This window comes from Neodothiora populina, assembly GCF_041146345.1.
Source record: "Neodothiora populina strain CPC 39397 chromosome Unknown canker_contig_11, whole genome shotgun sequence".
Taxonomy (NCBI): Eukaryota; Fungi; Ascomycota; class Dothideomycetes; order Dothideales; family Dothioraceae; genus Neodothiora; species Neodothiora populina.
Window position 1 is genome coordinate 732491 of NW_027191410.1, and position 22741 is coordinate 755231.

General features: G+C 51.8%; 10 protein-coding genes across 11 annotated transcripts; 4 read left to right on the plus strand and 6 right to left on the minus strand.

The window, feature by feature from the left end:
- Nucleotides 1-279: 279 nt before the first annotated feature.
- On the minus strand, nt 280-2484 carry AAFC00_000560 (uncharacterized protein; the record flags this gene model as incomplete). The annotated part of the gene is made up of 2 exons (XM_069345514.1): nt 280-919; nt 974-2484. 2 exons carry the CDS (start codon nt 2482-2484, stop codon nt 280-282), a joined length of 2151 nt encoding a protein of 716 aa, XP_069200407.1.
- A 1129-nt stretch (nt 2485-3613) lies between these two features.
- Nucleotides 3614-4348, plus strand: AAFC00_000561 (uncharacterized protein; the record flags this gene model as incomplete). Its single annotated transcript, XM_069345526.1, has 1 exon — nt 3614-4348. One exon carries the CDS (start codon nt 3614-3616, stop codon nt 4346-4348), a length of 735 nt encoding a protein of 244 aa, XP_069200408.1.
- A 403-nt stretch (nt 4349-4751) lies between these two features.
- Nucleotides 4752-5950, plus strand: AAFC00_000562 (uncharacterized protein; the record flags this gene model as incomplete). Its single annotated transcript, XM_069345539.1, has 2 exons — nt 4752-4881; nt 4953-5950. 2 exons carry the CDS (start codon nt 4752-4754, stop codon nt 5948-5950), a joined length of 1128 nt encoding a protein of 375 aa, XP_069200409.1.
- Nucleotides 5951-6460: 510 nt separating this feature from the next.
- AAFC00_000563 (uncharacterized protein) lies at nt 6461-7063 on the minus strand (the record flags this gene model as incomplete). Its single annotated transcript, XM_069345548.1, has 2 exons — nt 6461-6472; nt 6530-7063. 2 exons carry the CDS (start codon nt 7061-7063, stop codon nt 6461-6463), a joined length of 546 nt encoding a protein of 181 aa, XP_069200410.1.
- A 2299-nt stretch (nt 7064-9362) lies between these two features.
- On the plus strand, nt 9363-9794 carry AAFC00_000564 (uncharacterized protein; the record flags this gene model as incomplete). Its single annotated transcript, XM_069345559.1, has 1 exon — nt 9363-9794. The coding sequence occupies one exon, from the start codon at nt 9363-9365 to the stop codon at nt 9792-9794; it is 432 nt and encodes a 143-aa protein (XP_069200411.1).
- A 1051-nt stretch (nt 9795-10845) lies between these two features.
- On the minus strand, nt 10846-13398 carry AAFC00_000565 (uncharacterized protein; the record flags this gene model as incomplete). Its single annotated transcript, XM_069345571.1, has 1 exon — nt 10846-13398. One exon carries the CDS (start codon nt 13396-13398, stop codon nt 10846-10848), a length of 2553 nt encoding a protein of 850 aa, XP_069200412.1.
- Nucleotides 13399-14193: 795 nt separating this feature from the next.
- On the plus strand, nt 14194-14660 carry AAFC00_000566 (uncharacterized protein; the record flags this gene model as incomplete). Its single annotated transcript, XM_069345583.1, has 3 exons — nt 14194-14202; nt 14261-14274; nt 14363-14660. 3 exons carry the CDS (start codon nt 14194-14196, stop codon nt 14658-14660), a joined length of 321 nt encoding a protein of 106 aa, XP_069200413.1.
- A 359-nt stretch (nt 14661-15019) lies between these two features.
- Nucleotides 15020-15332, minus strand: AAFC00_000567 (uncharacterized protein; the record flags this gene model as incomplete). Its single annotated transcript, XM_069345593.1, has 2 exons — nt 15020-15089; nt 15157-15332. The coding sequence occupies 2 exons, from the start codon at nt 15330-15332 to the stop codon at nt 15020-15022; spliced, it is 246 nt and encodes an 81-aa protein (XP_069200414.1).
- Nucleotides 15333-16646: 1314 nt separating this feature from the next.
- Nucleotides 16647-19124, minus strand: AAFC00_000568 (uncharacterized protein; the record flags this gene model as incomplete). 2 transcript variants are annotated; one of them, XM_069345606.1, is made up of 4 exons in its annotated part: nt 16647-16805; nt 16898-17327; nt 17380-18776; nt 18993-19124. In XM_069345606.1, 4 exons carry the CDS (start codon nt 19122-19124, stop codon nt 16647-16649), a joined length of 2118 nt encoding a protein of 705 aa, XP_069200416.1. The 2 variants fall into 2 exon arrangements, with proteins under 2 accessions (XP_069200416.1, XP_069200415.1); XM_069348264.1 differs by having other exon boundaries at nt 18993-19088.
- Nucleotides 19125-20261: 1137 nt separating this feature from the next.
- On the minus strand, nt 20262-21326 carry AAFC00_000569 (uncharacterized protein; the record flags this gene model as incomplete). The annotated part of the gene is made up of 1 exon (XM_069345618.1): nt 20262-21326. One exon carries the CDS (start codon nt 21324-21326, stop codon nt 20262-20264), a length of 1065 nt encoding a protein of 354 aa, XP_069200417.1.
- Nucleotides 21327-22741: the final 1415 nt, after the last annotated feature.

Genomic DNA, 22741 nt, shown 5'->3' on the forward strand with positions numbered 1-22741 from the left:
AAAGAAAAGAAATGGATGGGACGAAGAGCTTGTTCGTGGCAGTCCTAGAACCTCAAATCTGTGTTTCTTCCTTGTCCTTGGGATAGATGACTTGTAATGCTTTTATTACTATCCTACTCTCGATACATATCGCTTTATCTTCGGGGTTTTTATTTTATGGTTTCGCGTACACGCATACAATACAAGAGTGATTGAACCGAGTGATAAAGAACGAGAGTGTCTTCAGGCCTGGAGCGGCACGGAAATCTCGATCTTTCTCTATGGTCAACAGGGTCAAGCTTAGCGAATAGTGTCCTCGTTGAAAGCCGGAGTGGCTTCCAGAGCCGCGTTGTTCGAAGTCTCTCCCGCGGCAGGCTGTGGCGTAGAGGCGCCGGCCGCTGCGTCCTCGTCGTCCTTAACAGGCGCTTTGGTTTCGGAAGCACCGTTCGTGTGGGTTTCTGATGCCGCCGAGGGCGGCGCTGCGTTGGGCTGGATATCGAATTTGGGAGGAAGTTTCGCTTTGGTCGCAGCAGTCGACGCCTTCTTGATCACTGAAGATGCTCTCTTAGGTGGGCTCTTGACGTCGACTTTGTCGTGCGTTTTCTGCGCAGAGCTGGCTGTAGGCCGCATCATGCGCGCAAGGAAGGAGTCGTCGGGAGCACGGGTTGTAGTGCGAGCTTCGGGCTTCTTCTCCACCGACGTAGGACGCGCGAGCGAAGGACGAGGCGCAGGCTTGGTGCCGTTCATCGATGGTCGTGCTTGTCGTTGCGTGGTCGGAGGGGGTCTAGACGTGGCGGCAGGCTTGGCTGTTGCTGCGGCGTGGCCTTCCTGTCTTGCAGCAGAAGCAGCAGTCGGGGCAGTCAGGCGCGAGGGCACCTTGGAAGCGACCGCAGGCGACTTGGGGCGCGGCTTTGTTGTCGAAGTAGCGGACTTGCCGTCGCTGAGATGTCGTCAGTTTGAGACCGAACACAAATGATAAATTGATCAATTTTACCTGGAAGAAGGCTTCGATGCCGCAGACTTGCTCCTAGACTGAGACGTGGTGGTTGACGAAGCCAAGGACTGCCTGCTGGCCTTGCGAAGGGGTACCTTGGGTGAGAGTGTGGAAGTCTTTGCGGCTGGGGATGCTTTCGACGGGGTCGAGGCAGCAACAGTCTTGCGTGTCTGGGTCGGCGTCTTGGAGCGACTCGACAGGGCGACGGGAGGGTTTTGCTCTTCGACAGGTTTCTCTGCCTCCGCTTTGCTTGTGACAGGCTCAGCAGCAGGTTCAGTGGCAGTCTCGACAAGAGTCTCGGGTTGGGTGGATTTTGGCTCGCTCGCGGCATCGGGAGCCGGAGCGATGATAGAAGACCTACGAGCAGCAGGATCAGCTGGTAGTGAAGCTTCACCAGGAGCGACGATGGAGCCTCTGCGAGGGTTTGGGGCACTGCCCACAGCATCGGGTTCGAGGGCAACCGACTCTCTCCTGGCTCCTGCCGTTGCAGCAGAGACAAGATCCATAGGGGCGGTGGAGCCTCGACGGGCACGAGGACTGGATGGAGTGGGAGCGACAACAGATCCTCTGCGGATCTTTGAAGTCGGGCAAGATGTGGCTTCGGAAACGACAGTGCTATCATCTTTGGGCGTTGACTGAGGCGAGGCCTCGGTGGTGGCGACGTCCGATACGCTGACCTTCTTCGGCGTGGCAGGAGCGACCGACTCTTCAGGCAGCGACATGGTGGCTTCCTCTTTGGGATCAGAGGGAGCCATTGGGCCGGGCTCCTCTTGCACCGCAGTCCCCGGCTTGTCTGGATTCTCGGCAGGGAGATCTGTCGTAGAGACGCCGTTACTGGCTCTGATGTCGCCGCCAAGCTCGTCCTGACCAGGGAAGGTCATGCTCTTGAGATTGGTGCCCAGGGCGGGAGAATCTTCCTGGATCTCACCGGCAGCCATGTAGTCCTTGGCCTCGACAGCGGGCGTGTTCGTGGCAGGGGTAGCCTCAATGGCCTGCTCAGGAATGGTCTCGGAGATGGCAGGGATGGATGCTCTCCTCTCTCCTTCCTGTGAGATTGTCTTTCTCAGAGTAGCAATGGCATCGCTGTCCGCACTCTCGTCCAGACTGAAGCTCTCTCTGCGCAAGCTGGCTGTGCTCGCTCGCTTTTCATACTGCGCCTTTGTTTCTTCGGGGTCTATTTCCATTGCGGCATTCAGGCTGGTCGAGGCGGCGGTGACGTTGGATTGGGCGTCTTTGTTGTCGTCTTGAATTGAGTTCTGCTGTTGCTCCTGCTGCTGCTCGTCACCCTGAATGGATTGGGCAAGCTGAGTGGGTTGACTGGTCGGAGGTGGTTGACTCGGCTCTACAGAGACAAAGCTGGATCTGACCTTGGAAAGTGGCCGTTCTCCCGGCACGTGGCCGTTTGGCGAGCGGCCGCGGGAGTCTGGAGACGACGTTGTGGATTCTTGGTTTTCGAACATTGCTCTTAAGGAACGTACGTCACGTTCTCTGCTTTCTCGCGTTTGTGACATGGCTGTAATGCAGAACACCCCCCGGTCCAATAAGTTAGCCTTGAATTTCCCTTGATTTTACACAGCCTCAACAGCTTGACAGCTTGTTCGCATCTCGTGGGTGGACTGGGAAGACGCAGTGACGTTGCCGTTGGCGTTGACGGGCAGTGGGCCAATTGGGCAGATGGGCAGATGGACAGTGGGCAGAATGGGCAGTCCAAGGAGTGCAGCAATATAACACTGTTAATGAACTGCCTGCAGTCTGGCCGTGCCACTAACTAGGCGTTTCATCATCAACATGATCATACAGCTGCACCAGATACCTTAAAAACCCCCCTTCTGCCCACCATCAGCAACAACCGAAACCCGAGCCAACGTTCGCTCGGATCATGCCTGTGGCGTCTTCTCTGGCAGGGAGGGGCCGACTCGAAACTCTCGGGGAACAACTTACACTTCACCTCAGATCAAATACCATGTCATTCGTCCTTCTTCGCTTGTCTGGTCTTTTGTAGTGCAATTGGCAGGTCGCCACAGGTAACGTACTGTGACTCGTCCTAAGGTACTTTACTTAAAATTGAAAGGGGTCACTCGTGTCAGCCAATAACAATGCCAAGCCCCTCCGCATCATCTCCTTCCGGTGCGGCTTCACTTTCCTGAGCTCTGAGCTCTGAGGCTCACGGCTCTTTCGAGCCCTGACGTAAGGTACAGCACTGGTGCCTGGCTCAAGGGTCTCGAGCAAACGCCCAAACACTGTATGTTCTTGGCTCACACCTCATCTTGAAGCTTCTTGTGTCAATTTGGACGGGCTTAGTGAACGTTACACCGTAAACTCCACGAATGCATTCTCCTCCGCCTCGTAATTCTCGCGGGACAATAATGTTGCACAGCACCACCATAGACATGACGGAGTCACTCACCCTAGGCAGCTACGGCGCTATTGATGCATGCTGCTTCGGCGTTGACTCAATCTCCTCGGCCGACTATATCCGACCAGGACAGAACATGTTCAAATAAGAAGCGTAAGCTGCTCAGGTAGGAGTTCCCATCTCTCGCAACGAAACCTTCTCTCAAGCCTTTCTCTTCTCTTCTGGTCAGCTTGTCTCGAAGACCATCCAAAAAGCAATACCTCAAAGCTCTACTATCTTCCAACATGTCCATGGCTACGGGTGTTTTCGTCCCGAGCTGGTACGAGCAGGATGAGCGCTGGACCAAAGTCGATGCTTATACGATGCAACATCTTCATCCCAAATCAAGCCATGACCATGCTTTCCTGTCAGTAGCTCTGAAGCACTCGCTGGATGCCGGTCTACCCGACATTGCCACCCAGCCTGTCTTTGCGAGGCTCATGGCCATCCAATGCCGTGCCAGCAACGTCAAGCACGCACTCGAAATCGGCGCTCTGGGCGGCTTCACTTCGATCTTTCTGGCGTCTATGAATCCAGACATGCAGGTGACCTCTGTCGAAATCATCCCAAGACACGCAGAGGTCGCTCGCGAGAACATTGCTCGAGCCGGGTTCAGCGACCGGATCAATGTCATAGTCGGGCCTGCGCTCGAGGTTCTCCCCCGGCTGAAAGAAGAAATCGACGCGGGCTCTCGCCCTCCGTTCGGCTTCACTTATATTGACGCGGACAAGCAGAACAACTGGACATATTTCGATCTCGCGATCGGCTTGAGCAAGTCCAGTGGCCTCATCTATGTTGACAATGTGGTTATCATGGGAACTCTGGTCGACGAGCGACTCATCAGAGCACGTGATGAGCGTGTGATGGGGTCACGCCAGCTTGTCGAGAATGCAGGCAAAGACAGTCGTGTGGCGGCTGTTGTGCAACAGACTGTGGCGGAGAAGACGTACGATGGGTATCTCATGGCGGTAGTGTTGTAGATGACGTGAAGAAATGGAAGCTGGCACACACAAAGTGCAATAGGACCAAGGAGATAGACGGATAGACAGATGCCTTGAATACAAGTAACGGAGAGTCACCATAAATCGTAGTAAACACAATAAGCGAACGTGGGACAGTGTACAGTATAATGAATGGTCTGTGCGCCGACGGCGATGCATTGCGAATCTCTGAATCTGTCTCTAGCGTGTAATTATTTGTCGTGTCCTCGGGGGCAAAAAAAGTGGTGTTAATGAGTCTACAAGACGGAGTTACCAAATAAGGTTACCTGAGGCGGCACCGGAACATCAGCGAAGAAGATCACCTTCCGTGGGGGGATCGAGCAACAAGGGTTTCTGTCCTCAAGAAAACAAGTCACATGCTATCATATAGCATTTCTTAGCCATGTTTCGTACAGCAGTGCGCCGCTTCGCCTCGACGGCGCTGAAGTCAGCGGAAGCATTCGCCCCTCCCTCGGCTCGCCTCATTGATATCGCCCAGGCACAGCGCATCTCGCAGAATGGCCTGGTCGACGGTATGTCTCCAGTGATCGCTTTATTGCCCATCGACAGCGCCATGGTCGGCTGACTCTGTGGCCACATACAGCGATTGGAAACACGCCGCTCATCCGCATGAAGCACCTGTCCGACGAAACCGGATGTGAGATTCTCGGCAAGGCCGAGTTCCAGAACCCCGGCGGCAGCGTCAAGGACCGCGCCGCCCTCTACGTCGTCAAGGATGCCGAAGAGCGAGGACTACTCAAGCCAGGCGGCACAGTGGTCGAGGGCACCGCGGGCAACACGGGCATCGGCCTCGCCCACGTCTGTCGCTCCAAGGGCTACAAGCTAGTCATCTACATGCCCAACACGCAGGCCCAAGGCAAGATCGACCTGCTGCGACTGCTCGGCGCAGAGGTCTACCCGGTGCCAGCAGTGGCGTTTGAGGATCCAGAGAACTACAACCACCAGGCGCGCCGCCACGCCGAGCGACTCGACAACGCCGTCTGGACGAACCAGTTCGACAACATCGCCAACCGCCGCGCTCACATCGAGACGACGGGCCCGGAGATCTGGACCCAGACCTCTGGCAAGATCGACGCCTTCACCTGCGCCAGCGGCACCGCCGGCACCATCGCCGGCATCACGCGTTACCTCAAGACCGTCTCGGACGGCAGAGTCAAGTGCATCGTCGCCGACCCCCCTGGTTCCGTCATCCACAGCTACATCCAGTCCGGGGGCAAACTCGGCGAGAGAAAGGGCGGCAGTATCACCGAGGGCATCGGCCAGGGCCGCATCACGGACAACCTGAAGCCAGACATTGGTCTGCTCGACGACTCGGTGCACATCCCTGATGCCGACAGCATCGCCATGGTGTACCGCTGTCTCGACGAGGAAGGCTTGTACCTTGGAGCCTCGAGTGCTCTGAACGTCGCTGCTGCTAAGAAAGTCGCCGAGCGCATGGGCCCCGGTCACACCGTCGTGACCATCCTGTGCGACGGTGCCTACAGGTACGCCGACCGTCTCTTCTCCAGGAAGTGGCTCGAGGAGAAGAAGTTGTTGGATGCCATCCCTTCTCATCTCGAGAAGTATATCGTGTTGCCATAGAACCTAGTGTATAGACAATGTACATGGTAGGAAACAAAACGCCCATTCTGCTCCTTCAGGCATCAAATGGATCTTTAGGCGATTTCTGAGGCAACCTCTGGAATAGAATGGATAGTGTCATGATGGCATAGAACGGCCACTCGAATGATTCGGAAATTTGACGCTAAATATGACGGAGAGAGAAAACAAAAAGATGCCGAATATGACGCCCCGCTGGTCCCGATGATATATATTTATTTCCCAGATCCGTACCCATTTTCCCATTTCGCAACCACAAGCAATAAATTTTCTTACGCCGTCGCCGAATTATGGCCATGCTGCACGACAACAACACTCTGTGGATTCGCTGACTTTGAATGATGAACCAACAACCATGACGAAGATAAACAGGAAAAGAAAGACGTCAGAGTGTGTATGCAATGATACACACTCATTTCATAACTAGTGCACCAAGGCCGAGTCTGCCGTGGCCTCATAGCTTAGGCCAGCACATTGACACCGTCATATGGTTCATTTGGGAGACTGGAGGACATATCAGCTGAGTGTTCCCAGAGCACGTAGAGCCCAAGGGCGACTCACGGGATGGTTAGAATCACCATTTTCGCTCCTGGGACCAAACGGCAACCAGGCATTGTTGGTGGTAGCCCCCAACCGGGGCGAGGGTAGCGGTGAGTTGTACGCCGAAGCGGCAAGACTGCTGAGTCCAGAGGGTGTGCCCACAGGTGTCACAGGCTTGGTGAAGCTTGGGAAAACGGGAAAGGAGACGGTGCGGTTCGGGGCTCCGGGGCGTTGGATACCGCTGGGGGATGGTGTGCGTGCGTTGCCTGAAGATGGCTTCTGCATCTGCGCCTGGAACACGTTGAATGGTGCGTTCAGGTGCGTGGACTTGTGCTTCTGCGGCTGGGCGGGTCGTTCGCTGTGGGTGCGATCATGCTGTTGTTGGTGTGGCTGGACGGCCAGATGATGCGTGCGCTCATCCTCCTGTGCCTTGGCTCTGATTTCGGCCTGAGCCTGTGCTCTCGCTTTGGCTTTGGCTTGTGCCTCTGCTTTCTCCTTCTTCTCGATTGCGACCAGGTTGTCCGAGACGTGCATGCCAATGTCGAAGCCGTACATGGTGGCGGGTTTGAGATAAGAAACGACTGTGGGTTGTTACGGGGCTTGATGCTCTGATGTAGTAAGCGTCCCACGCGCGGTGGTGTCGATGTCGATATTTCGTCACTGCCGTATTTCTCCGTCACTGTCACTATGACAGCGTCGGTGGTAACGGACGTCTTCCGGAAGAAGGAAGGTGTCTCGACGATGATTTATCGATCGAGGGAGCGACGAGGAAGCGACGAGATGGCTGATGGTGTTGTTGATAACAGACCCAGGCGTGCAAGAGGGAGAAATCGATGGAAGATGGAATTGTTTTGGGTGTCTATGTCACTGTCAATGTTGTGATGGATGGGAAGAAATCCAAGGGCGAATGTGGCCCCGGCAAAGGATGCTCACTGTTGCTTTCAAATGGAGACAAAACGGAGACAGACAAATGGGGACAAGTGACGCTGCTTACCGCTTACCGCCAACCTCTGGCTGCATTTTGCACTTGGCCCTTATCCGCCCACAGAAAGAAAACGCTTTTTTCGTCTTAGTTTCTCCTTCAGGCTGCCTTAAGGTTGCCGGGGATCTGCAATCTCGCCCGCCATTTCTGGGGGATAAGGCTGGGCTGGGCGACTTCGCGTCCACAGGGTTCACCATTCTAGAAGTCCTGGGAGTCTGCCCGGTCTTGTCGGTTGTCCTGCTACCGTGCCTTGTGCGAGGGGATCCTGAGCCCGAGGTACTTGTACCACACCTCTCCTGCATTTCCAACGTCCATGTTGCATAAGGTAACGAGGTCGGGGTAGGCAAGGTAAGGTAAGCTTCACCCTTCTTTCCCAGGTATTGATTAACACAAATACATTATCCACGTGCAACCCAGCTCTGCACCGGTGGTATCCTTGGTTATACATACGACGACCGTTGTAAAACCAGCTAGGTAAGCTGCCTGACCTCATCGATTGCGATCAAGTACAGAGAAAGCTGCTCGAACTCTCTCACTGTCTCTCTGTTGCGTCAGATCAGACAGGCACCAGATGCGAATGCGTGTCCACGCATTCGCATGTGTGCGTTGCTTCCTGCGACACAATAGATCGATCTCCTGCATACGTGCGGAATCACTTGCACCATAAATCCTCCGATTATGTCCTGCGTTTTAAAAGGTACACAGAGAGCTGTGGAAGAAAAACAATCAGTAGTCTAAAACGTCCATGCAATGTTTCGTCTGTGGACGTTTTCGAGAATGCAAGCCCAAAAAGCCCGACCCGTCGAGGGCTGACACTAGTGCTTTGTACCGTCGTCGCTCACGAGTGTTCGCGGTCGATTGATCGCTGTGATTCCCTGTCCAGCTCCATATACGGCGCCCATCACTATTTTGATACTGTACAGGCGTACAGTAGCTTGTTCTTCAATTCTCTCAATATCTACTATCCGGAGCTGTCTGTGCCAAGTTCAAGCTATAGCACCATGTGATCTGTCTGTCTTTGTTCTCCTTCGTCAGCCGTCTTTTATATCATCCGACACATCCAGATGGTATATGCGCTGATGCAACACGAAGTTACTACGACCTGTGCGCAGACTTCTGGAAGAGCTAATGACGGATCTTCGAGGATTCACGAGCGTCACCGCCAGTGCTACCCATCAGTGCTTATAGTAGGTAGTTCTCTAGTTCATTGCGCATCTTGCAAGCAATCCGGTCGGTCCGTACATGTACAGTATACGACAAGCTGCCAACTATTACTCTTTACCTAATGATATTGATCGCAATTGGCAACACCTACTCTATTTCTATTTATGGCCCCTAGACGGTGTCATCAGAGCTCTGCGGGGGCTGTGCGCAAGCAGACGTTACGACACAGATCTGCTGACTGCTGCGTTGAAACACCACTTTTATAGAAGACCTTGGGGTATTGATCTACCTTGCCAATCCGCTATGGCTTGCCTGATTCACGTCATACTAAGCACCTAATCCACCTGGAGGTCCAAGACATCTCGTATTTCGTGCATACGAATAGACATCCTACTATGCGGCACGCTCGCACCGCGGCATCGCAGCATATTAGCCTACGTCGTCCTAGGAAAACATTACTTTTTTCGCGGAACACATGATCAAATGGGATCGTCTTTGCGAGAGAGCTCTCGATGTAACAGTGTACACTGGATGAACACCGAGAGCGGACGAGAAGTTGCGTGGTCGTCGAAGATATAAAAGTAGGTGTCTTCTCCTGCGTTTGTAGGTCCATCACAAAACCAAAGCATAGCAACTAGAACAAGAATCTATTCTACATACCAATCTTATACCCATCTCACCAATCTACTCTTCATACCAACCATCACCATGCGTTTCCAACAAGTCATCGCCAGCCTCGCTCTCATCGCAGGCACCGCTGTCGCCGGCAGCGCCGTTGTTCAGAACAACTGCAACGAGGAGGTGTGGCTCACCATCACCCGCGCCGACCAGTCCTCGACACAGCAGAAGCTCGCCGGCAACGGCGGTCGCTACTCTGAGCAGATCTCGGGCCAGGGCAACTCCTTCGGCCTGACCAAGAACGCCGATTACTACTCCGCCTCGACCCCCAAGCTCATCTGGGGCTTCTCCGACTCGAACCCCACTCTTTACTACTCTGTCAGCAGCGTCAACGGCGACCCCTTCGCCGGCGAAAAGTTCCAGCTCTCGGCCACCGATGGCAATTGCGCTCAGGTTAACAGCTACACCAGCTTCACCTACACCTGCGCCGACAGCAACACCTTCACCCTGGCCACTTGTTAAGAAGCTCTCTCTTTCTTTCGGATTCACTCTGTAGTAGTGTTTTTGCAAGCATCTGAAAATGGTTTCATGTTACGATCGGGAAGGGGGCCAGCTTACGATCAGGATGGGGACAAAAAAAAATTCACACACGGTCATTTCATGTAGCTAAAACCTCACGTCCTTCATTATGAACATAATCGATAATGTCATCATCTTTCCCAACACAACTTCTTCTCTTCGTCCAGCGATTATTCACCTCGAATATTGATAGTGCCTGACCTTGGTCTGCTCGTGTTTTCTGTGCCAATATATCTATCTTTTGTAATTCTTGTCGATTCGATTGATTGCATGGAGCACCTTTCTGTATCCATCACGCGCTGATCACTCTTGTCGCAGTCTAGCCCTATTGGGTTAGAGGTGGCGCATCCTATCGAATCTCAGAGTGCTTTGCTCCGCGTCGCAAGTTGGTGCGACATCTGGTTCATGTTCAACCATGCGCTGAATGTCAAGATTCCCCTCCAAAAGCATTTGTCAAGCTGAGAGACTATTGTATGCTCGTCAGCGCCGCCTGAGCTCCGTACACTGTACAATGTGATGCGCGAAGCTCTTGATTACTCAATCATCATAAAAAGAGTACTTGGAGAAGACGATACGCGGTCTGTTAGATACAGTGCGAGACCCAGACCTTATTGTATCATGGTCATGGCTATAGACATTCCAGTACTCACAATGAGCACCTTACATGAACATGAACCAGATGTCGCACCAACTTGCGACGCGGAGCAAAGCACTCTGAGATTCGATAGGATGCAAGTATGTAGGTATATGGAGATATCTTAGTGAGGTGTTGGTTGAGCGGTTGAGCGTAGAGCTTGATTGGCAGTGAAATCATTGCAATCCAATTTTTTCACTCTTGATGCTCCGATTACAAATGCAGTGCTGTCTATCTCTCTGCTGCATATAATCAGCATGGCAGGCCTGCGACGGAGCAAGGAGTTGCTGATCGTGGATTTGTTACTATCTATCTCTTCTCCAATTGCTTTGTTCGAAGAGTCGATTGCGAGCAGATGGCCTACTCCGGTACTTCTCGCCCCTTCTTGATCCTCTCGTTCGTCTTCTGGATACCCTTGAAAAACTTGCTCTTCGGCGCCTTTGACAGCTGCTTGTTCTGGCTCTTGTTGTACTCGATGTAAGCCATGTTACGGCCTCCGGCCAACTCGGCAAGCGACCCAGCAGTTCTTCGCACAGCTCCCTTGTGCTTGTGACCCCGAGGCATCTGCCGACCACTGAAGAGGTCGTCCTGGATGTTCTCAACTCCGCCTGCGTCTTCGCTCTGTAACAAAACATCCTGCAGCAACTCCATGCGTTCAGACTGTTGCTTGTAGTGTAGCTTCTCCATGCGATCGATACCGTTGAGATGTGTGATGACTTTGAAGGCGTAGCCTTGGTCGACGAGGAACGCCTGTCTTTTCGAAGAGTAGAACATCTCGTTCGTATCCTTGGAGACGAGCGAATAGAAGAAAGCATTGAAGCCCTCGTCGTTGCGACGCTTAGCCCGCAGAATCCTACCTAGTCTTTGAGCTTCCTGTCTCCGCGATCCGTAATGGCTGGAAATTTGAATCAGACAGGTGGCCTCGGGCAAATCAAGACTGGTGTCACCAATCTTGGAGAGGAGGATCGTCCTGACAGATTCATTCTGCTGGAAGTTCTGAAGCACATTCTCGCGCTCCTTTTGTGGTGTATCACCATAGATGAACGGTTTTGTGAGCTTCAGAGCGTACGCTTTGAGAGCATACACGTTGTCAGAGAAAACGATGACCTTGTCGCCTCGCTTCTCGTGGAAGTCTATCAGAAACTGACAGGCCTGAAACTTTCTAGGGTTCATGGTAGAGAGCAGTGATCGCTGGTTCGTGGTTCTCGATTTGAGGTACTCGGAATAGAACTCAGTAGTCATCGGACACCAGACTTCAGCGCACTGCACTCGAGCGATGTGTCCCTCTTCAGATAATTGCAGCCAATTGGCTTCGTAAAGCTTCGGGCCAATCAAGAAATTGAGATCCTTGATCTTGTCATCTTCTCGAAGCAGAGTAGCTGTCAATCCTAACTTCGAGTGCGTCTTGATCTTAGATGTGACTCTGCGGAACATCTCAGCTGGAACAACGTGCACCTCATCAAGGACCATCAGACCCCATTCGCGAGACGTGATGAAGTCCATGACTTGTTGACTGTCGTGTGCCCTTCTGGTGTTTTGAGTGACCATACTGTAGGTGCAGATGATGATACCTGCTTTGGCATTCAACTTCTCCTTTTCTCCTGACGTGAAAATAGCAATATCGTCGGGATTAATGTTGGACCACTTCAAAAATTCGTACTTCCACTGCACCACACTCATGGCCGAGGTACACAGCACGATGGCGGACTTCTTCACAGTACATGCGGCAGTGATGCCGACCAAAGTCTTGCCTGCGCCACAGGGAAGAACGATGATGCCACTTCTAGCACGACCATTACCGAACATCTTGCTCAAAGCATGCTCCTGGTAGTAACGAATCTGGGCCGAGGGGCGGAGGTCGATGTCGAGATTGGCGTTTACTTCGTCGTTGCGGAAATCGTACTCCTCGGTGAGGGGCAACTGAAGCTTGACATTGCACTGTTCTTGGACAGCTTGAATCATATTTCCATCAATCTGGAACGAATGCACCTGGTCGCCCTCATCGTCATCGTCGTCGTCTTCGCGTAAGTAAGTGGTCATATCCTGTTCAGCGTTTGCCTTCTCTCCGTCATCTTCCTCGTCAGATTCATCATCGTCTTCTTCTTCCTGCTGTTTTCGGCGAGCGGCCTGCGCTTCCGCCTGTTTTACACCAGCCGCATCTTTAGTACCTGGAATGACCAGACCGGCCATCTGCGGAGCTTTCTCTTGTATCAACTCATCCGTCTCTTGAACTCTCGCGGCTCCGATGACGGGATCGCGAAGCAACATCTGCAACACGGCGGGATCCTGACTTTCGATCCAGTACTTGTTGTGTTTCAGAACCAGGCGCACTTTGCCGAATGATTGAGTTGCGGTGAAGATGAAAGTCTTGAGGCCTTCGGGCAGCCTCGTCTTGGAGAAGGTCTCCAACTGACGGATAATATCATCGGTGGTCAGGCCAACAGATACGGCAGCGAACAGACTGTGGGCGGTGATAGTGTACTCGTGAACATTTGTAGTACGCGATTGCGGTTCGGCGATATTGATCAGAAAGTTCTGAGCCTGCTTGAAGGAGGGAGAAAAGGTCTCAAGGACTACTTTGCCCTTTTCTGGGTCCAACCAGAGAGGACGCACGGCATGATCTGGTTTCAATTCAAGGTCGGAAAGGTCACGATTTGATTTGAAGAGAGAACTGGCAGCGTCCTTCTCTACATGTATCGGGTTCTTTGAACGGTATGATGACGCTTGGAATTTCTTGACTACATTTCCGAGGTCCTGTTGTGGCATAGAGCCGGCATCGTCGCCGTCGTCATCGGCGTAGTCGGAAAAATCGTCGTCGCTACTACCCATACTAACAGGCGTGTTCGCCTCTGATGCCACACGTTTGGCAGGCCTGCTGGCACTGGCAGCCGGAGCCTTGCGTTTGGGCGCCATAGTTGCGACAGTGATGCGTTACGACGTTACAGTCCGCGTTGCAAGATGGAGGCTGGTAGTCGACAGGCGTGCTTTTGACTATGAATGCTGACTAAACGCTGCGACGGAGATACAGTACATACGGTACCAGTCAGTGTACTTGTAGCCTAGAGCCTCAGTGGCGAGTGGTCTATGACTCAAGGAAAGAAAGAAAGCAGGCTGATGCGGTGTGGACCGCGACTCGATCACAGTGTTGAAATGTGGCTGTTCTGAAGACTCGTAGATATACTTTTGCGTGGGAAGAAAGCAATACTCGAAGTGAAGTCAATTGAAGATGGCTCAAATGAGCAACTCACGAGCGTATTGCAATCAATGATGTCGGAGATGGACAGCGCTGTAAGACATGATTTCGTCTTGGCTGGTTCGGCGTCAACGGCGACTCGGCTTGGCAGTCCCGCGTCCCGATAGCTCACGATCCCGCTCCGATATCAGGTGAGGTTCTAGTCCGCCCTTCCTTGCGCTGGACTAATCTCGAACAGTGCAGTACTTGCCTTGCCAAATTGTATGTTGTTTTTTATGTTTGCGCCTTCTACCTTCCTTGCCATTCATCCATCTCTCCCGTCTCGCTCGTGTCTGTTCCGCCAGACTGAAATTACGATTGCCTCATCTCAATCGAACGGCTCACTCCCAGTCCATTCCATCATCTTACCATCATCTAGTGCCAAGGCTTACATCAGTTGCGACTGACGGCAATAACCAAGAAGTCATCTTGCTTCACATTCACATTACGCACCTCTCTACAAATAGACAACAGCCATGAACACAGTAAGAGCAGACTCTTTTCAGCTTTGCGATCATATAGTCAATACTAACTTGCGGCTAGGTGAGATCCGTAGGGTACGTTATCTTGGGCTCGCATTACCCACCATATCCGTGTTTGTAGCGGTTCGTCAATCGCTCCGGAGCTGATTCACCATCACCATAGTTACGGCTGGGGTATCCTCGTTGCTGCGGGCGGCGGTGCCTATTACTTCGCCAAGAAGAGCATCAACGCAGACCGCGCTGAACGCGCCGAAGCCGAAGAACGACGACGACAAGCTATGCAACAGCTCCAATGGTCCCAACCCCCTCCGCCGCGAAAGAGCAGCGGTCATGCGGAACCGAGCAAAGAGGCACAGCAAGACATGTCCCCGTCCATGGGTCACGTTGACGAAAGCAAGGAGCCGCCCTTGTATGAGACCAGCAAGCCTTTTAGGAGCAAGAAGGGTGACAGGTTCAGTTGATCACATCACACACGGCATGATCATTCTTCTCAGGCATTTTGTTATGAGATTGTATTTGTAGAAAGGGGAGCTGAGCAATAATGGCTTCCTTGCTTTCTAATGTGCATCGACTCTCTCCTTGATCCTTCTCAGTCCTTCCAGCAGCTGTACCGCATGTTATGGTATACCCAATGAAAACAATAGACCCCAGCACTTGTGAAAGTGTGCTATCCGTTCGCGACCTTTGCGATCACTAGTAGGGAGGGTATGTCCGAACGCCGGCAAGATGCCTCAATATCATAAACGCCTACCCATGACTGTGTGCCAACAGTCAAGGACTCAATGAAATGCAATTGTTGTCTTCGCCCGGCGCTGGACATTTATATCCTGCCGAAGTCTTCCAGGCGAGATCCGTATGATGGAAGGCAGTCTCTGAAGCTTAAGGGTCGCCTGTTATATGGTTAGTCCATTGCTAAGGTACCTTAAGCGGACTTAACAACGCGGGGAAGCTACCTACATTTTGGCAAAAGTACCGTCCTTGCGGGTTCGTCTGCTCATCTCCGCTGCACCTGCGAAAGGTGCGCTGAAAGCAATGCAGATATATGCGACAGTGGCTACAAAAGCGACGCGGTCCTTGACAGTGATTGGGCACCCGACGCGGGCGGCGCTAGAATAAAATCGTAGGCTCTGCATGGTTGTTTGTGAAGTAATTTGAGACTCGTTGTCCGGTGAATATGGAAATCAACAGTATTGTTTACTGTGATGCGGTCTGATTCGATGGCGTAGTAGAGGCAGTAATCACGAGTGCGATGTCGAATAGTTTATGGTATGTATTGATTGACTTGACAAGCAATTGGTAACCTTGTATCGAAGCGAAGCTTGTACTATAATGGTACTTGGACTGTGGGAAAAAATGGTATCTAGTTAAGAGGACTAAAAAGCTAAGGGAAAAGGAAACTGGCAATACCCAAATCATATATAAAAGCAAAAGCCCGACCGGTATTGTCTTGTCTCTCTTGTTATGACGAGTTCCTCAGACCACATGAGCCCATTTATTGTGGGCTAATTCACTCCATATCGGGCAATCTTTGCCCAGCTTGCCAGCCCCCAGCTCCACCTTCAGATGCACCTTGCAGCAACGAATCCAATTTATGGTGCCACATCGCGTGATTGCCAAGTGCACATCCGTGATTCACACAGTGTAACTACTCGGAATCTTCTGTGAACCACAAGTGTCTCATAAGGAAGTCACTCAGACAGACAAAATCATGATTTGCATTTTTCTTGTCGCAGCGTATCATATTTCGTATTAAATCCCCCCTCAACCTGTGAGACCCTTCTCGTGCGATTCTGAGTCGCTTTGCATCTTTTCCGAGCAAACCAGACCATCAGGGTCGTCCCGTCCCATATGCCGCGTCTCTTTCGCGATGCGGGGCAATCTTGTCTCGATGTGGGGTTGCAGTACCGTTCATCACTGCCTGAGTTATTTTCTTCGACCAACACTATATCGCCCCATGTGGTCCGCCAGGGTCCAATCGTCACTCTGCTAACTATAAGATGTACAAGGACTCGAAACGTGCCGTTCATTGATCTTCGCGGATGTGTCAGTCGGTATTGTACAGTAGCAGGGAAGCTGATGAGCAAAAGAGGACGACATTGCGATATCGCAAGTTGCGATTCGGACCCCCGCCACGTGAACCTTGAGCTCCCCAAGCCCAAAGTCGGTGAGCGCAAAATTGTTACAGTCACGGGCGAGATCAGTCAATTGGTGCCTTAGCGGCGTCCATTGACGTATGCGGAGCTGTCGTCGGAAGTCCCGTCGCTATCACTACGAGATGATTATGACTCGGATGTGCACCGTGCAGAACACGAGGCCTTGATAAAAAGTCTGGGCTATACTCGGCACTTTTCTTGAATCTGAACAAGTCTGACCATGACTACCGAGAGCTCGAGGGAATCAGGAGTGGTACAGGACACTACGGAATGCACTATAAAGCACCAGTAGATCTATAACTTGCTCCGTCGTGTAACCGTATCCTCTACTTTGGCGAATTGATAGTAGTACTCAAGACTCTCTGGGTTAAGCAAGGTACCAGAAGGCTTTACTATTTCCCCACTAACAATGCGTTTGACAGGCAGCTCGACTTTTTTGAGGTTCACGGTTGTCTGTGTGTACATCAGCAGTTGCACAGCGTGTACATTGCAAGGCAGTGTGTGGACGACACCGAGTATGTGACTTCAGCATAGGACTCTCTTACCGGAATTTCGGGCGTTTCGAATATGTACTTGGGGATATGCCGTTGCGAGCACTCTTTCCCAATCCTTTGTCGGACCTTCTTGACCAGATCTTGGTTGAAAGTCTGACCAGGTTTCATGAGCAAGAAAAGCATCACGCTCTCATCTGCATCAGCTGGTCGTCTACGTCCAACGCATAGGCTGTCCTGGACCTCCTTGTCAAAGAACGTCTCGATGGCCGAGTATATCTCAGCGGAGCCAAAGCGAACTCCTGACGGGTTAAGCACGCCGTCGGAACGGCCAAGGAAGTAGACTCCCCCCGTTTTGGGGTGGACATGTATGAAATCACCGTGAGTCCAAGTATTGTCGAAACGACCAAAATATGCGTCAAACAACTTTTCTCCTGTCTTGTCGCCCCAGAACATTACTGGCTGGTTGGGAAAAGGTGCAGTTCTATACTCGTCAGTCTCGGAATGTCTGATATCCTCGGGGTTCTTCAGCTCACACGACAAGTTCACCAGCCTCGCCAGTAGCCATCGGTTTTCCTCGAACGCCTTTTCCCCCTTCTAACGTCTGATCGAATATCTCAACCTTCAAACCTAGTCCTCGTGCTTGACACCCACCGACATACACTGGCTTTAGTGGCGTCTCTAATCCAAAACATCCTGCCAAGTCAGTACCTCCTGAAATATTCGCGAGCTGTACCGTAGGTGGGAAGGCCACATCATAGACCCATTCAAACAGAGACTCTGACAGAACCATACCGGTCGAAGTGATGCGGCGCAGGTGTGAGAGATCGGTTTCTGCCTTTGGGATTACAGGAGGGGATGCTGAGGCCAATGTCTGCAAGTATCGTGGAGAAATGCCTAGATCGGTGACTTTCTGCTCCCCTACCAATTTCACGAAAGTCCGAAGGTCAGGTTGGAAGGGCGACCCGTCGTATAGGATCGACCTAGCTCCGTGTTGGAGTGCCATCACTGATTGGAGATACATGATCCAGCCGGTTGTGGTATATTGAAGACCAACAGTCGTTGGTCCCAGATCTCTATGCAGCTTTCCTTCCTTCTGACCATTGAGCAGGACTCCCCCTATCGAATGTACGATGCATTTCGGGACACCAGTTGTTCCACTGCTGTAGACTATGAGGAATTGATCACAAAAATCCAGTCTTTCGAATACCAGATCCTTTCTGCTTTGGCTTTTTTTAAGGAAAGAGGCCAAACTCAGGCTCCTCGCCACTTTTCCCACGTCCAGAGGATCCATATGAAATCTAGGCATACTCACGAGACCTTTGAATTCGCGCACGTGCTGCATACCTCCCACGATCTCCTCCATCTTTCCCCGCAGATCGACCTTCTTCCCGTTGTACACCGCCCAATCGTCTACGAAGACGAAGCGCGGTTTGATCTGCAGCAGTCTGTCGAGTATGCCCTTGATTCCCATATCCGTGGAGGAGCTGCTGAACAGACCACCAACGGAGGCGATGGCGAGCATGACGGTTAATGTATCGATCGAGTTGGATGCCACCACAGCCACGCGATCTCCCTTCTCGACACCGTGCGCCTTCATCGCCTGCGCCATCAAGCCCACTCTCTCCCGCAACTCCCTCCACGTGGCGTTCTGTATCTCATGGCAGCCCTCTCTGACCTCTGTACAGGCGGTCTTGTCGTCTTCTTTGCCCACAACAGACCGTTCCGAGTTGTCTTCGGAACCTGTAGAGAAGAGGATGTTCTCGGCAAAGTTGAGTTTCACACCGGAAAACCATTGGGGGCTTGAATCCATGCGGGCCGTGGGGTCGACCGGTCGCGTGTACTTGCCATGATGCACGAGCGGGTGTAGATCGAAGAGGTCGGCCCAGAAATCAGTACCGGACACCGACCACTCGTATAGATCTTCGTAAGTCTTTGGGAGAAGCTGTCAGTATGTTTATAAGTGCATATGTTCCATATATGAGTCGTCATTAGTACTGTCAGTAGGGGGTGGTATATATATCTATGCTAGAACTCCGTCAGAGGGGGGGGCGTACATTGGACAAATTCATTGCGTCCGAGACGTATAACCAAATCAAATAAACAACAGTCAGGCCATTCTTCACGTAAGACTCTAAGTAAAGCTTACCTTCAAGCTCAACCCTCTCCTGCGATTGACGTCCTGCATAAACCTCGCCATGTAGGTATTCTGAGGACTCGGATGCTCCCAGAGCTTCCTAGGCATCGCGAGCGACGCAGACGAAGACGACGACGAGGCCATTTCGCCACTACTTCAGGATGATCGACCGTATATATAAGCAAACGAGTTCAAGCAGCTAGAGGCAACAAAAGACTATACACCGTGCTTTTTCTCTCAACAAACGAACAACAACGACCCGAGGCTAACAGTCCGTGATGGTCGATACGTGACGAATACGCTTGACTATCCTATCACGCCAAACAGTAAGATGGCTAGAGAGGGCGAGTGAGGGAAGGGTCCCGACGGACGGCGCATGCTCTACCGTGCGGAATCTTACCACACATGCCCACATACATTCACCTACGGTACCGCACTTTCTACTTGGGAAGTGGTAGCTACCTGACCTACAACATAGAGGAGCTCGGTAGTACGGGCGCGAATAAGGTACCTCGTCGCGGTACCAAACGAGCGGAGAAGCGGGGTTATGAATCTCAAAGCGAACCGAGGGCGTGGAGCTTCGAGGGCGACCCTGGCTTGTTGGTTGTTGGGTTGAAAAATCGACATTATGGATGACTTGGTGGTTGTCTTACTCCATGTCGTTCTTAACAAGTGCGTTGGTGCTCTAATGGACTACATGCTGTAGGACGGGATGTAGAAAGTTGTTAGAGGCGTATGTTGGCGGCATGTCTTCGAGCCATTGTAGTCTGGAACTGATAGACGACTGTGCGGATCTTTTTGGAGTACCGAAACTTATATAACTTTGCGATTGTTTTTCCCTTGGAAATATCCATAAGATACAACAAGACTACGCTGAAGTGCACACTGAACCTCAATGGCCTAGCCTCGAAGACGTTGGTAAGAAGAATTGAGCATATTGCATTTGTTTGCTTGTATTGTCTTTACGAGACAGAAAGATTCCGAGCTCTGGCATCATCGAGACGGCCTATATACGCTCGAAAATAAAGACCAATTTGGTATCAAACAGACGTGAAGCATGGGCATCAGTGGATGAAATTAACAGAACGTCCCGAACGCCTCAGCAATGGCCTTGCCATTTGTACAGTCCTTTCCAAAAATGTACCAGACATTAAATCCACCCTTTGTGTTTCGTAGCGGCAATGCGCTTCATCTCCAGAGGGGTCGACCCGACGTAGACCCGATCATTATGATCCACAGGCGGGGCAACGGGTAACGATCACCCGCACACAGATTGCTCCCTCATCGGCTTCGAAGATTCATCACACTCTCGACTTTTCTCATAGTGGGGATGCGCATTCGTTTCGACTGACTGCTCTCACGAGACTCCTCGATGGGACCGAAGGAGTCCATTCTGAGAGCAAAGGGACGGGGTGTGACCGAGTATCTAGGCTGCGCAATGGGAAAGTCCGGCAAGTTCTTGGCAAAAGGGCGATCGTTGTTGTTAGGTCGCGTCGCAGTCTTTGACCGAAGGCTTTTGTTGCTATACTCTGATGGAATGTAAGAGTATGTAGGAGGTGCACTTCGCAAAGCGGATGATCCAAGTCGCGGGTCGGACGTATCGTGCTTAACAATTTGCAGCTTCTTCGGGCGTAGTTCTTCATGGGCCTTACGACCCTTAGCCGTTGTGGTGGACTTCTTGGTAAGACCAGGACTAGCGAGGGGATCGAAGTGATATGAGTAATTCGGCGTGTTGGGTGTAGATGGTGTGCGGGCTGAGGTTGGAGTTCTCAGACCTTGCTCCAGCAGCGGTGTTGAAGGAACGTTGCTCTCTGCAGACGATGACCTGCTGAGGCTGCGTGCGTATTGTGTCTGCGCAAGAGCCTCGTTGATGCTTTCGCTGAAAGCTTTACTTGTACGATCGTGCACTCTGCTCAGGGTCACACGTGGGTGCCTGAGCATGGGCGCCGATGTCGTTCTAGGAATGTGGATGAGCTTTGGTCGACCCGCGGCGAACAGTCTTATTGCACGAGCATGCTCGTACTGCTGCTTGATGAGACTGCATTCCTCTGCTAGAGATTCTGGTAGAGTAGTGACAAAGTCGAACGCCGAGTCATCACCACCAACGTTGGAAAAGGTTTTGGTACTGAAGCTCATGTCGTCGGATTCTGGTGCAGAACAATCTTCTTCGTCAGACAGGTAAGAGTTCAGGAACAATGGTTCAGAACACAAGTCTGTAATTGTGGCTGACATAATAAGTGGTGCAGGTTTGTAGTCGTGACCGTTTTTCTCCTGACCCCTGCGCATGTGACCCGGGCTGTGGAGGACATGCTCCGCATTCAACGAGAGCGCGATGTCAGAAGCCATTATCCTTTCAGCAACGAGATGACCGATACTGGTCAGATTTGAGGTAGTGCTATGCACGTGTCCCAAGGATGTGCAGCTCTGTGACAAGAATACGACTTGTACTAGCAGGGCAGGTTGCTCGATGAGTGTTTGGTGACTTGACCCAAATTAAGAGAAGGTATTCAGGTTCACAGTCAATTTCCAGACTAATGAATAGATGTTCAGAAAGCACGATGATCTGGCGTAATGCTCAATCGATAGAGATAGTCAAGGATAAAAGGAATGCAGGCCGAATTGGCGAAAGTTCAGATTTCAGAGAATGTGGATCAGTTGGAATACTAGTAAAGAGCGTAAGGTGAGGAGGCAGTAGCACAAGGAGCACAAAAAAGCAAAGTAAATTGGAATGTCTGACACAACGTGGATAAACAGTATCTATTAAGACATGGCAGGTGGACGCGCACTCACTGAGTTTTCAGTTGGTGATGCGGCATAACCGCCATGCTCCGCCATCCTCTCAGCATCATGGCTTGTCGACGTGGAGAGTCTGGTATGCAGTGACGCTAACATCACTCAATCGCTGAGAAGCCTCACGGCGATTGCCCCTAATCATTAGCGGCCGGCGCTGACGGGATAAGCAGCGTGTTGTCCTGGATTGGCGGTAATCCTCGATTGTCCAATCTGGTTCATGTGCAGCCATCTTGGCGTCTTCAGGAACCGGTACACTCCCGTCCATGTACGTCGTGCCGTCTGTCTGGCTTGCTGGGCGACCTGTCGCTCTCATGTACTTGCCCTGGCAGAAACTTTCCCCCAGTTTCTGTACCAGAGATTCGCATTGTACCTCGAGATGTAGACGGAGTTCAGCTCCCCAACCCACACATTCTTCAAGCCAAACGTGCAAGGAACAAAAGCATGGTGATGCCCTTGGGTCGGCTAGACATTCACTCGATCGCACGATGGAGTGCTATGCTATGCACAGAAAACGGGAATTGGAGTCGAGTCGCTCGTCTCCCAGCCGTTGAGACACTGCACACCACCACTGTGATTGCGATCTATCCGTCTTCTATTTTAGTCGCAATTCTTGAGACCTTTGATTATAGCCGTTGACCTTCTGAACCGCGTCGCGTCTGTGAGTGTCTCGGACGAGACAAAATGGGTCAGCAGGTCGTCCAAGGCATGAACATATCAGCCTGCTTGTGTCTTCACGCGAATGTCGCAAAGTAGTCCAATTTTTTTTTAAAAAATCTGCTTGATTGTGGACCTGTGGATGTTGACTAGCGACGAAGTTGCTCGTGAAGCCAGTTCGTGAGGCTTCGATCAAGACCAGCTTCAGCTTAGGTTTTTCTTCCGTAGCTGCCTGCTTCACCCCCTATCAATCGTATCGACAAACGCTGCAACGTTTGTCTCCTATCACAACGGTCGCGTCACGACAACGCGTT